The following is a 13,713-nucleotide window of genomic DNA, read 5'->3' as shown; positions in this document are numbered from 1 at the left end:
CGAACCATTCCTGGTAGGGTAGAGGGGGATGCACCTGCACAGAGACAGAGAGAAGCTGGCCCAAGAGATAAGCAAAAGGCCAGAGAGTGTTTTATTATGGAGCTGAGTGGGGGGGTGTTTCCTGAAGAAGGCAGAGAGGTCCAAGTGTTGAATACACCCAAAAAGCCAGGAGGGAAATTGGGTTTGGTGCCGCGAAGGTCACCTCTGCTGTGGAGATGGAGCACTGATGTCGCAGGAGGATGTGAGGAGTAAATGGCGAGCATTTAAATTGCCCAACGCTGCACCTGGCACACTGCAGGTGCTTGGTAAATATTAGTGCCTCTTCTCCAGACACACCGCCCCAGTCTCCTCCCTCTGCGTGCACTCATCAAAAATGAATGCACTGACTTGTGCTCCCTCTCCCTCTCCTATAAACATGGGCACATCAGATGTGACTTATGAGCTGGCGCCAGCTCCCAGGATGCCACAGAGAGAAGGGAGCACCTGCCTCCACATGACTAGCCTGTTTTGTCCCAAACCCACAAGCAAGTGCCCACAGCAGGTAGGAGCCTGCATATTTGCAATTCCAGCTTAACCTGCCAACCACAAAGTGACCCTCCTGTGGTTAGGGTGTTTTAAAATACAAAGAGAAAATAATGTGTTTTTAAGCACCAACAGCCTGCCATTTTGTTTCTCTGGCTCGTGAAACCAAAGAATTAAATGAAAACTACAGATGGGGAGCTGGGCCGGTGCCCTTCACAGATGCTAAGCCTGAGCAGCTATAAGTGGTGTTTTGCAAACCATCAAGATCTCAACTAACCAGAAACTGGAGGCCTGGGACATTGTCTTCTGGTGAACCAATTCTCCTGATTTATCAGGCATTAAGTTTTTTTGTTTTGTTTTGTTTTGTTTTGTTTCATTTTTGAGATGGAGTCTCGTTCTGTTGCCCAGGCTGGAGTGCAGTGGCATGATCTTGGCTCACTGCAACCTCCACCTCCCAGGTTCAAGCAATTCTCCTGTCTCAGCCTCCCAAGTAGCTGGGACTACAGGCACCCACCACCACGCCCAGCTAATTTTTGTATTTTAGTACAGACAGGGTTTTACCATATTGTCCCAGCTGGTCTCAAACTCCTGACCTCAAATGATCCACCCGCCTTGGCCTCCCAAAGTGCTGGGATTACAGGCATGAGCCACTGTGCCTGGCCTATCAGGCACTAGTTTTAACCAAAAAAAATTTTTTTAGTCTTTCTAGAATGTGCTAGCCTCCTTTCCTGATTTAGGATTTAAACTGTGGTGAATACAACTTAATCTTTTCTATGGAGAATTTTTCACGATACTCTACTGTGGATTTAAAGGCATAGAAAATTAGATGGAATAGTGACATCTGGACTTGCCCTGGGAACATTTTTCAGCCCTACTATCAGCTTGTTTCCTTGTGATTTGCCTTTTTTTCTTTTCCAAGTAAGGTGCCAAAACAGTTATTTGGTTAAGAATCCCGGGTGTGGAAGGTCCTAGCTGAGGCATTTTTAATTGCAACCCCTTCCCGTTTCCTCTGGAGACCCCTAATAGGTGCGCAGCAAAAATATATTGAACAAATGACTGGATTCCTCTGGAGATGCAGAGTGTTCATCATGACAATATGTTTAGTCACACCTGAATGGTATTTATCTGGTATTTTCCACCTCCTACAATTTTGCTAAACATCAGCCGTGAGGTAGACTACCAGTCTCCCTGGATAAATCGTGAACGTGTTAATCTCTTTGGTGGCCCCTAACCCTAATGACTCTGAAACCATCCTCCTGTCGATGAAGGAAAGAGGGTAGGGTTTGGACTGGGGACTCTGGTACTTGGCCTGTCCCCCTCAACCCTGACATATAACACTCAAGTTCATCACCTCACAAGTGCACAAGGAAAAGAAATACAGAAGCACACACAAAAGGAGGAGAAAAGGAGAGGAGACTTAGCCTCCTGCTTTGCATGGGGGCCACTGGGTAAATGGGGTGTCTCACTGTTAGACCAGGTCACTGATGTGAGGGGAGACCCAGGAAGAAGGGCACTGGCCAGTCAGACCCTCAGGGATAGCAAACAGATGGTGATCTTGGCAGGGACCTTGGGGAACGTCTCGTCCGACCTCTGCCTGAAGCTTGAGCTTACAGGCTGGCCAGTGGCAGAGGAGAGTCAGGCTTCTCCCAAGCTGGAGCTGCATGGGACAGACCCCTTGCACCGTCTGTGAAGTTGTTCAGGCCTGTGCCCTCTCTGCAGTCTGTGTGAGCTGGACCCCTCGGGCATCCAATTTAATATTGGGTTGTACTGGTACTTCAGGCTGGGAAGGGGTCCTGGAGTTTGCCTGGCCATGCTTTGACATAGGTGTCTTCTCTCCAGATTCCTGGGACTTCAAGCAGTCCACACGCAACATCTCCCCCACCATCAACCAGGCCAACATTGTGGACTTGCACCCGGCATCTGTTTACAGCATCCGCATGTACTCCTTCAACAAGATTGGCCGCAGTGAACCAAGCAAGGAGCTCACCATCAGCACTGAGGAGGCCGGTGAGCACCTCACCCAGCCTGCCCTGCCCATGGCCTCAGGGATCAGGGCCACCAGGGGCCTACAGCGATCCTGTTCATTGGCAATGAGCTTGCAGTTAAAGGGGGTGGGGTGGGGAAAAGCATCCTAACAGATGTTTGTGTCCACCTCTGGATCACTGGAGGCTCCTATTTGACCTTTTTCCAAGCGGGGTTCTAGATACTGGGTTTGGGGGAACTATCTGTGGTTCTGCCCCACTCCCCTGGCCCCAGCATCTGGAAAGATCTATCTGCAAGATAGGGTACTAGGGCCTGGATCATTTTCTATGACCCTCATCATAGAGTTTTCTTGAAAGTTTAAACAAGATTTATCTTGCTGTTTTCTTTTGTTATCATGTAATACAAAATAATGCAGAAGAGGCCGAGAGTGGTGGCTTAGCCTGTAATCACAGCACTTTGGGAGGCCAAGGAGGGTGGATCACCTGAGGTCAGGAGTACGAGACCAGCCTGGCCAACTTGGTGAAACCCTGTCTCTACTAAAAATATAAAAATTAGCTGGGCGTGGTGGCGCATGCCTGTAGTTCCAGCTAATCAGGAGGCTGAGGCAGGAGAATCGCTTGAACCTGGGAGGCAGAGCTTGCTGTGAGCCAAGATCGCACCACTGCACTCCAGCCTGGGCAACAGAGGAAGACTCCATCTCAAAAAAAAAAAAATGCAGAAAAATACACATGACATATATGTGCAGTTTTATAAACAAGCATAAGGTAAACAATGAGTATAACCAACACTCATCATCAATTAGCCAGCATGGCAGAAGTCCCCCATGTACCCCTTTCTGGTCATAACACCACCCCTCCTCTTGAAGTAATCAATATCCTGATTTTTGTGATACTAATTTTCATTCTTTTTTGTACTGTCACCACAGTGTATATGCAATAAAATGTATAATTTAGTTTTCCCTATTTTCCAGTAGAATGTATTCATGACATCATACTTCATCTATTCTTCCGTGTCTTGCTTGTTTTAATCAATATTACTTTTGCAAATTTCATTCATGTCATTAGCATAGCTATATCATTTATGCTTTTTCAGTGCTGTATAGTATTCCATTATATGACTATACCATAGGGGATTTGTCCATTCTACTGTAGATGGACATTTAGATTGTTTGTAGCTTGGAGCTATTACAAAAATACTGCTATAAGCATTCTTGTATGCTAGTGTACCGGTTCATGAGTTTCTCTAGGGGATATAAGCAGTTGTAGAATTACAGAGTCATCAAACAGGCAAATACTTCTACCTTTAACAAAAAATGCTAGAATGTTTTCTAAAGTGTTGTGCCAATTTTCTCTCCCATGATCAGAGGATAAGAGTTCAGGCTCCACCCCCTGGGTTCATGCCATTCTCCTGCCTCAGCCTCCCAAGCAGCTGGGACTACAGGCGCCCGCCACCTCGCCCGGCTAATTTTTTGTATTTTTAGTAGAGACAGGGTTTCACCCTGTTAGCCAGGATGGTCTCGATCTCCTGACCTCGTGATCCACCCGCCTTGGCCTCCCAAAGTTCTGGGATTACAGGTGTGAGCCACAGCGCCCAGCCTAGACATTCTTTTATGAAGTAGACACTTCATACTCTTCAACTTTTAAAAACGTTTGCCATCCTACTGAATGTACAGTAGTACCTTATTATCATTGTTTGCTATATTTTCAGCAAATTATAGAGAATGAAGAGGAAATTGAAACCCTATGTTACTTTCAGGGGAACTCAAACAAAAGTTCTCTGCTATCTGCATCTGAGCTTAGTCTTCTCCCCAGGAGCCCTCCAGCTCAGGAGGGTGGGAGTGGGAACATAGAACCCCTTCCTCTTCCAAGTCTTGACTTGTAATGTTTCTCCTCCCCGCTATCCTGCTCAGCTCCTGATGGGCCCCCCATGGATGTTACCTTGCAGCCAGTGACCTCACAGAGCATCCAGGTGACCTGGAAGGTAAGTGTGTCTAAGGCATCTCCCCTGGAATGTCTGCTTGCCTCCTCTCTCCTCAATCCAGGACGAAAGCTCCCAGCAGGCTTGCTAGTCTCTAGTCTTATATGATGCCCATGTCTGTTTTGTCACTAAACCTAGTGAGATTTGAGAGATGGAAGGAGAGGGAGGCAAAGGCAGGTCCCCCCAGCACAATAATCCCCACTTCCCTCTCCTCCCTGGTTCTCTGATGGAGGCTCTGCCTGGGGTGGAACGAAAAACTTGCAGTGCCAAGGAGGGAAGATGGTTCCTTGGTGGTGCTGGCCCGTCCTCCAAACCCCACATATTGTAATAAGGTTGGAAGTAGATTTGATTTTGTGCCAAGTTCCTCCTCTCTAACATCAGCATGAAAACAACTGCCCTCCCTACCTCTGAGGGTGGAGAAACTGTAGAGAAAAGAGACCACTATGTGCTATAGCCATTTCTAAGGGCAAAGACCTGTAAAATATAGGGGGTGACTGAAGCATCTGTCACTTAAGGAAAATCTTAGGGGAGATTCCACAGCTGGGCAGGGAAACAGAACAGAATGACCTTGAGCAGGACTCAGAAATGCTTCCCTGGGCATCTTCTGGCCCTACCACCAAACCCCTCCATGGGCATAGAAGGGCTGGCAATCCAGGGGCTTCCTGTCTCACTGCATCCTCCAGTCTCCAAGTGCTTTCTCTTTACCAACTTATCTGACCCTCTCCTCATTCCTGGGGAGCAGCGAGAGAAGCCACTTTTATCCCCTTCCACCAGAGGAGGCCATGGAGACAAGATGTGAGGTGGCCTGGCTAGCAGAGACAGAGCTCAGACTGCAACACAGAGTCTGCAGCCCCAGCCACTCTTCCCTCCACAGCCACTGCACAGGGCTCTGGATCAGAGAGCATTCTCAGGGCCTTCTGTGTTCTTCCTGGAGCTTTCCCATCTCAACAGTGGGGCTCGGGGGCTGCCTGTCTTCATCAGGGACCAACTGTCCACGGTGACTTTCTGACTCTCCTCCTGACAGGAAAAACCCAGGTGCTTGAGTCCTTCTTCTGGGCTCTTTAGAAAGGTAGACTTGAGAGTGAGAGAGATTCAGAAGGACCTAGTGATATTTTTCCTAAGACCATGTGCACGCACACTCACACTCACACACATAGCAGCAGCCTGGTTCCTTCCCTCCCAGAGGCATGACCAAGAGGAAAGCGAGGTAGGGCTGGGCAGTTGGTCCTTCCTGGGGGCAGCCCACCTAGTGGATACCTGGAGCCAGGGTTCCTCTCCAGATTCAGATCTGGGTTCCAGGGCTCTCCTCAGAAAGTGGGGTGAGGCCGGGCATCCAATCCCAAACTCTTGGCTGCGTCCTGGCTGTGGACCTGTATCCTAGAAACACTCCAAGGCAGCCAGGAGGTGGGGGCAGGGATGAATAAATATGTAAAATACTGAAACATTGGGCTACAAAGCTCTGACCCACAGGTCGATAAAAATTTAGAATCAGATTTATTTCCCCAAAGTCTCATAATGAAAAATAAAATTGATTAGAAAGTTAGAACTTCAGAATGAACCAGCTGGTCAATAAATTTTGGGCTGACTTCTCAGGGGATTTTTTTTTAACTTTGAGAAACAGATTAATGAAAAATAAAGATTCACTTGAAGATAAGTCACTTCATTTTAAGACCCTTTCCATGAGATGGATCACCCCTGCCTTATGACATAAATTTGCAATCAGCCCTATTGATTTCTTAATGCTTCAGCGAAATATTGTTAAGATTGATTTAAATCCTGACTGTGGCTGTTTGGAGAGGCGGGGGACAGAGAAGGAGAGAAAAAAAGAGAGAGGAAGGAGGCAGGAAGGATCTGTGAAGATTTGTATAAATACGTGAATCTATCTGGATGGATAGATTGGGGTGTGCCTGCATGCCTGTCTGAGACCTGTCAGTATATGTGGATGTGGTCACGTGTGCAGGTATATATCATGGTATACATAGCTCTGGGCATGTAGGCAATCTGTGGCATAGTATAATGATGTTCAATGTGTGTCAGTATAGATACACGTACATGAAGCGTGAGAATGGGGGTCGATGTGAAGAGGAAGGTCTCAGGCTCTTGAAGATACATTTGTATCTATAATGGATGTCTGTGTGTATGTGTGTGTGCATAGACATACATGTGTAGATACAAGACCCAAATGTAAAAATGTGTCCACTTACAGACCAGCAAGCAGAACTGCCCAAGTGCAGAGAGAAACATTCAAGCAGCAACAAAGAGTAAAGTCAATTAAACACACACAGACACACACCTATTTAGTGAGTTCAAAACAATTATGTTAAATTAAAAACTTCATTTTATTAACAGTGAGCTTAAAAATGCAGTTCATTTAAAACATTCATTGACTAGAAAAAAAAAACAGCAGGGCTGTTTTACTAACTTAATTGTTTTTATCTCACTATTTTTTAGTACAATAAAAGGTGGGCTTTTAAATTAACTTCATTGTCTTTAAAACCCCGATTCAAGCTGTTTTTAAATGCGCTGGGGGGGGTGTTCTGTCTCAATTTATAGATGGGCAGGCCCGGGCATTAAAGGAGCCAGTTTCTATTTGCGGATCTAAATGTATCTGGTTGGGAGTGGGGTTGTGGATTAAGATGTGTGCTTTGATGGGTCTGGATACGTGTTCCTGGTTCTGGGTGTGAATGGATATATTGGCGGCGGGGAGAGGGGGGTGTGTGTGCACGCGCATGCGTGCGCGCACCTGGCTGGGTGTCTATCAGGTTTCGAGCCTGGGGTGAGAGTGTTTTCCAGCCCCAGACCGATGCCAGTGGAGTTTCTCCATTCGCCTGGCTGACTGGGCTCAGTCTTCATTCCCACCAGCCCCCTTCTAACCTCCAAGTCCTTGCCATCTCTGTGCCTCCATCCAGGGCTCATTCGGGCCTCAGCCTTCACCATTCCCCAATCCCTGGCCTTGGTGTCTGGGGCACTGCAGCCTTAGAGTTCCCAGAGGGGCTGCACCCAGGTGAAAGTCAGGGATCTTTTTTTCTTTAGTTTTAATGAAATACATATAACTTGAAATTTACCGTTTGAACCATGTTTAAGCGTGCAGCTCAATAGCAGTAAGCACATTCACAATGTTGTACGACCATCACCACTAGCACTTCCAGAACTTTTTCATCCTCTCAAACTGAAATTCTGTACCCATGAACCATGAGCTCCCCATGAAAGCTCTATTCCACCCTCCTTTTGTTGAGACAGTCTCACTCTGTCGATCTTGGCTCACTCCAACCTCCGCCTCCCGGGTTCAAGCGATTCTCCTGCCTCAGCCTCCTGAGTAGCTGGAACTACAGGTGTGTGCTACCACACCCAGCTAATTTTTTGTATTTTTAGTAGAGATGGGGTTTCACCATGTTGGCCAGACTGGTCTCGAACTCCTGACTCAACTGATCCACCCACCTCAGCCTCCCAAAGTGCTGAGATTACAGGCATGAGCCACCACACCTGGCCTCTCTATTTTCTTCTCTCTGATTTTGACTATTCTAAGTACCACCTAAGTGGAATCGGACAAATAGCTTTTGTCCTTTTTTGTCTGGCCTATTTCTCTTAGTGCAGTGTCTTCAAGGTTCATCCGCGTTGTGACGGATGTCAGTGTTTTCTCCCTTTCATGGCTGCATACTATCCCATTGTATTGCACTATCGTATTCTGCTTCTCCACTCATCTCCTGGTGAACACTTGAGTTGCTTCCACCTTCTGGCTATTCTGAATAATGCTGCTTTGAACATGAGTGTACAAGTATCTCTCTGAATCCCTGCTTTCAATTATTTTGGGCATAAACCCTAGGAACGGAATTGCTGGATGGTACGGTTATTCTATGTTTAGCTTTTTGAGGAACTGCCAAACTCTTTTCCATGGTAGCGGCGCCTCTTTCCATTCCCACCAGCAATGTACAGGGTCCCATTTCTCCATCCTCACTACCACTTATTTTCCATTATTGTTATAAGAGCCGTCCTAATGGATGTGAAGTGGTATCTTGGGACTCTTTCTTTTTATTCAAACTAATTGCTCACCTCCCTCTCCATCTGATTACTTTTTGTCTGCTGTTCTATTTTCCCCAGGCCCCTGAACCCATGCCAAATGATATCCCTATTCATTCATTCATTCATTCATTCAATATGTATTGAGGGCCCATAGTATGCCAGGCACCATTCTAGACACGGAGAGTGCGACAGTAACAAAGCGTCCTCACAGTGCTTCCGTTCTAACGCAGGCAGACAGGCAAATTTCACTAATGCATAAGTGAAATTTATAGACTGTCAGATGATGCTAAGTGCTGTGGAGGAAAATAAACCGGGAAGAAAAATAAGGAGTGCCAGAGAGAGGCAGGAAGCTGTCTTACATAAAGAGTTAAGGAAGGCCTCGTTCAGAAGAGGCATTTCGGCAAGGACGCGGCAGAGGGGAGGAGTGTTTCCCCTGAGATGGGGATGCGGCCAAAGAGGCCAGAGTGCTGGGGCGCAGGAAGCCAGGGCACAGGAGAGGATCTGAGAGGTAATGGGAGGTCGGGTCACACAGCGCAGAGTAGCCATTGTAAGGACTTTGGCTTTCATTCTGAGTGAGACGGGAGCCTTTGAAGGGCTGGGGCGGAGGAGTGACATGATCTGACTTTGGTTTTAAGAGCATCATCTCAGCATGTTGCCATTTCTTTGTCCCCACCCCCACCCCATGCTCACAGGCACCCAAGAAGGAGCTGCAGAACGGTGTCATCCGGGGCTACCAGATTGGCTACAGAGAGAACAGCCCCGGCAGCAACGGGCAGTACAGCATCGTGGAGATGAAGGCCACGGGGGACAGCGAGGTCTACACCCTGGACAACCTCAAGAAGTTCGCCCAGTATGGGGTGGTGGTCCAGGCCTTCAATCGGGCTGGCACGGGGCCCTCTTCCAGCGAGATCAATGCCACCACTCTGGAGGATGGTGAGGGCCCCAGCAGAGGGGAGTGGGCACAGATTCCTGCCATGGGCAGAGCCAGGGCTGCCAGAGAGGGTTTGTGGGTCCCTCTGTTTGCCCCTGGGCCCCATTTTGGTCCTGTGGTCCACGCAGGCTCCCTGCATCCCCGCCGTCTCCTCTTGTCCATTAGCTCCTAGAGAGATGTATGGGCCATTCAGCATATCGGGCCTCTCCTTCCTTTTGACCGATGCTGTGCTCATCCGGTCTGTGTTGACCTGTTGGCCTGTCTGAGCACTTGTCTGTCCACCTGTCTCCCCATCCACGCTTCTCCCTTGGCCTTCCTCCTTCTTCCTGGCACGCTAACCCCTCTCTCTTCCCTCTACACCTGGGTCCTATTTCTCCTCCTTTACAATTTCTTGGAAAAAGGGCAGGAGCCAAACTGCCTTTGTGTTCTAGTCTGGAACCTGTCCACCATCTACCTGAGATGAGGCTGAGGAGTTAAGAAATCCTAACGTGCATGCGGCAGAGGATTTAGAGGATTTTTAAGTCTTCATTCTTCCATGACTGGAGAGAACCCCACACTCTGATTAGCATATCAAAGGGCCCAGTCTCTCCAGGAGGAGAGGGTTAGGAGGAAGCAGGAATATGCCTGCTCTCCAAGCACAGAGAAGATGCCAGCTGGTACCTGAGCCCGCACCAGGTTGAGAAAAAGGACATGGCCCCTGATGCTCCCAGAGAAGGGGCCAGGCTGACCTCTGTCCCCTAAAGAGCAGAATAAAGAAGAAGCAGAGCATTCTTCCAAGCTTCCTTCTTGATGCCCCAACCCAAAACTAGGGTCTGAGACTAAAGCCCCCCTGAGTCAGAGCCTACCCACCCCGCCCCAACAGAGCGAAACCAACAGTCCGGAGGGCAGAATGATATTTCCCTATTCCCATCAGGAGACCAAGCATTTCACCATCAGAAAGCTATTCCTTTAGAGGAAGCAATGTCCTCCTGCTAGCTCATCCTCTCTGAAAATGCAGCACCCTGGGCATGGGGGACACATTAGGTCAGAAACACCTGAAAGTAGATTCGCTCATACCAATGGTTCCTAACGCTGGCCACCAGTCGGCATCATCTGGGGAACTTTCAAAATACTGATGCCAGGCTTCAACCCCAGAGATTCTCATTTCATGATTCTGGGGCAAACCTGGGCTTTAAGATGGGGCCGACTTCAATAGCCCCAGAGCACTGAGCACCTGAGAAGAGGGGAGAACTGAAAGAAGGAAAGAGGCACATGGCAGAGAAGTCCAGGGGGAGGGAGGAGAGCCGCACCACAACCAAGCCCTCAGCCCATGGCCCTCGCTATCCCTCTCCATCCCTCCCACCCTGAGACGCTGGCCTCGGGCCTGGCTGGATTGAGGAAGATCAGCTTGTATCCTCTTAGTGCCAGGAGTGTTCATTTGAGCAGTGCCCTAACACGTGGTTCCCAGCCCTGAGCACAAAGCAGACCTCCTGGAGGTCTAGGAAATGCAGGTTGCTGGGCTCCAACCCCCAGAGCTTCTGCTTCAGCAGGTCTGAGGTGGGGGCCAAGAATGTTCATTTCTAATCCGGGTGTCCAGCATGGGCAATACAGCAAGACCCCATCTCTTAAAAAAAAAAAAAAAAAAAAAAAGGATGTATTATTTCTAATAAGTTCCCAGGTAATGCTGCTTGTCCAGGGAGCACCTTTGGGAATCATAGCACCAAGAGTCGCACCATTATCCATGAAGGGAGGCCAAGGCTCAAGGAGATTAAACCATCCAGAACCATCTATCCAGAAAACAACAGAGTCTGGATCAAAATCTCTGATTCCCATAGCCTTCCTGCTTCACCTTGTGCCTCCCTTTTGCTTGGGAGCAAGGCTGGATGCACGAACAAGTGACGCAGATGCGGGAGGCTTTAGGAAGGTGTGTCCAGGGAACAGTCGTCCCGAGCTGAGGCCAGCCTGCCCCACCTAACGCTAAGCTCCCATGCACCACCCGGGCCACGCCAGGCCCACCTCTGGCCTCTGTCCAAACATCACCTCCCTTGCCTCGTGGGGGGCCCCTGGAATTTCCAACAGGGAGAGATCAGCACGGGCTATGGAGTCATTTTCAAAACAGAGGAGGAGAGGGGAGAAGAAAGTTTCCAGCAGCATTTGCTCAGCAGTTTTTCATACTTAATTAAGGCCCTCGTTAGCCTGTCAGATCCTGATCATTTCCTGGCAATATTAGCACTCCTCCTGGGGTATTCAAGGGCCCCTGCTTTAGCAATAGTGTCTTTTCCATAATTATATTACCTTCATTTTGTTCGAACGGGCGATCTGTATTAGTTTATTACACTGGGTCCCTAATTACATGGTGCTTATATTTTTATACCTAAGTAATATGAAACAATAGTCATTCTCAAAGAGGATCGTTAGGATGATGTATTATCATTTAAATGCTCATAAAAATTAGAGTTGCCTCTTGTGGGGCAACGGGATCTAATTACCTTCCAGCCAGCCTGTGCCTCCTTTCTCCCACTCGGAGCGAAGCAGACTCCGTCTTGCGCTTTGTCCCTGGCCCTCGGATGCCAGCAGGAAGTGCCACCAAAGTTCCGCCGAGCTGAGGTGGATCCTGGGGCGTGGGGTTTCGGAGGCCTGTCATTTCAGGAGGGGCAGGCTGCACTGCGCCCCAGGGTGAACCTCAGCTTAAACTCAAAGGTGGCTCTCAGAGGGAGAGTGTGACTGGCGGGAGAAGCACCTAAGCTGGTCTCAGAGAGGGTTTTCCCATCACATCAAGCCTTTTGGTGTGTTTGAATACAAGGGCACGAGCGAAGGTTTAATGGTCCCAGAGGTCCCAAGGTCCGGGTAGAAACTCCTCTCCTGCACCAGGGTTAGCTGAAGTCCTTTTCCCTTCTTTGCCTTCCCTTTAGCTTGGAACAAGGACACAGGAGTCCCTAGAACCAGGCCTTGGCCCAGACCCCCGGTCAGACGACACAGAGGGGCTGGCAGCCATCAGATGAGGTGATGCATTGCAGACACCTCCAGGGCTGGCTTGGTGGCCTTCCAGGTCTGTCATGTTCATCACAGCAGGATTTGCCTGGGCTGTGGTGGCCTGCTGGGGAATTCCTAGGGGCTCCTGCCCGGAGTTCATCACCTTCTTCCCCAGGGTTTAACCACAACCAGGAATGTGCTACCCAGAGAGCAAGGAACCAAGTCTGTAAAGATTTCTGTCTGCCCCAATCTCCAGGAAAGGAAACTCGGTTCACTTCCCAGCCTCCCTGCCCCAACAGTCAGGATGCTCAAGTCAGGAGGTCCCCCCCACTTGTCTAACTGGACGCTCCTCTGGTTGGACTGCGGGACCCAGCCTGGGACACAATTGCTGTACTGTCACTCACATCCACGACTGACTGGACCCTTGGTTCTCCCCCTACCCCCTGCAGTGCCCAGCCAGCCCCCTGAGAACGTCCGGGCCCTGTCCATCACTTCTGACGTGGCCGTCATCTCCTGGTCAGAGCCCCCGCGCAGCACCCTCAATGGCGTCCTCAAAGGCTATCGGGTCATCTTCTGGTCCCTCTATGTTGATGGGGGTGAGTCTGCTGGGACTGATGGCTGGGACTCAGGGGAGAGGCGCAGGTCAGTGGAGTCTGCTTCCAGGCGTAGTTAGAGCTGAGCATCCTCCCACAGCATGGCAAGAGGAAGTGCAGCCCCCTCTTCTCCACACGGGGAGACCACAGGGGGCAATAATGGCTATAGGGGCCGGGGGATAGTGAGGAAGGGGCTCGGGATTCACTTGAACACCTCCGTGTTCAACTGGGGTCAGAGCCAGGAGCAAGGTGGGGGGGTGGTACCTAGGGTGGCATCTCTGGTGAGGGGTGGGAAGGAGACACCCAGCTACTCCTGGACAACAGTGTGTGTTTGGGGAAGTGTTGGGGGCATGATAGGGGCAGATTGGCTTTTCTAGTTTCACGTGTTGATATTAGGCCTTTATGGCTATGTGAGCCAGGGACCGGTGGGGAATAGTCGGTACACTCAAATGGGGCGATCAAAGAGTTTAATGAAGGGACTGAGGAGGGAGGTGGGCACCTGGGACCAGCATCAGCAGGAAACCATCAACACCTAAGGCCAAGGGGGAGAGGGAGGAAGCAGGGCTACCAGAACCCAGGGAGAGCCTCCCTTGGCCAAACCCAGCTGGAGCCAGGCACGCAGCAAGGCGTGTTTTCTGTGCAGACAAGCCGCCCGGGATCCAGAGAAGGGCAGAGAGGTGCGCACAGTGGAGCAGGGGGGTAGAGAAATGGCAAATGGAGAGAAACCAGTAAGAT

General features: G+C 49.5%; 1 protein-coding gene across 2 annotated transcripts in view; it reads left to right on the top strand.

Moving 5' to 3' along the window:
* DSCAML1 (DS cell adhesion molecule like 1) overlaps positions 1-13,713 on the top strand; it is a 388,366-nt gene that overhangs the window by 341,718 nt on the left and 32,935 nt on the right. For both annotated transcript variants that reach the window (XM_001158737.6, XM_054661640.2), the window contains exons 15-18: positions 2,362-2,529; positions 4,415-4,485; positions 9,195-9,435; positions 12,835-12,981. In XM_001158737.6, coding sequence (XP_001158737.5) covers positions 2,362-2,529; positions 4,415-4,485; positions 9,195-9,435; positions 12,835-12,981 — 627 coding nt within the window. The remainder of the gene's footprint in view (positions 1-2,361; positions 2,530-4,414; positions 4,486-9,194; positions 9,436-12,834; positions 12,982-13,713) is intronic.

Source organism: Pan troglodytes, chromosome 9 (assembly GCF_028858775.2).
Source record: "Pan troglodytes isolate AG18354 chromosome 9, NHGRI_mPanTro3-v2.0_pri, whole genome shotgun sequence".
Classification (NCBI taxonomy): Eukaryota; Metazoa; Chordata; class Mammalia; order Primates; family Hominidae; genus Pan; species Pan troglodytes.
This window is presented reverse-complemented; position numbering and strand designations above follow the sequence as displayed.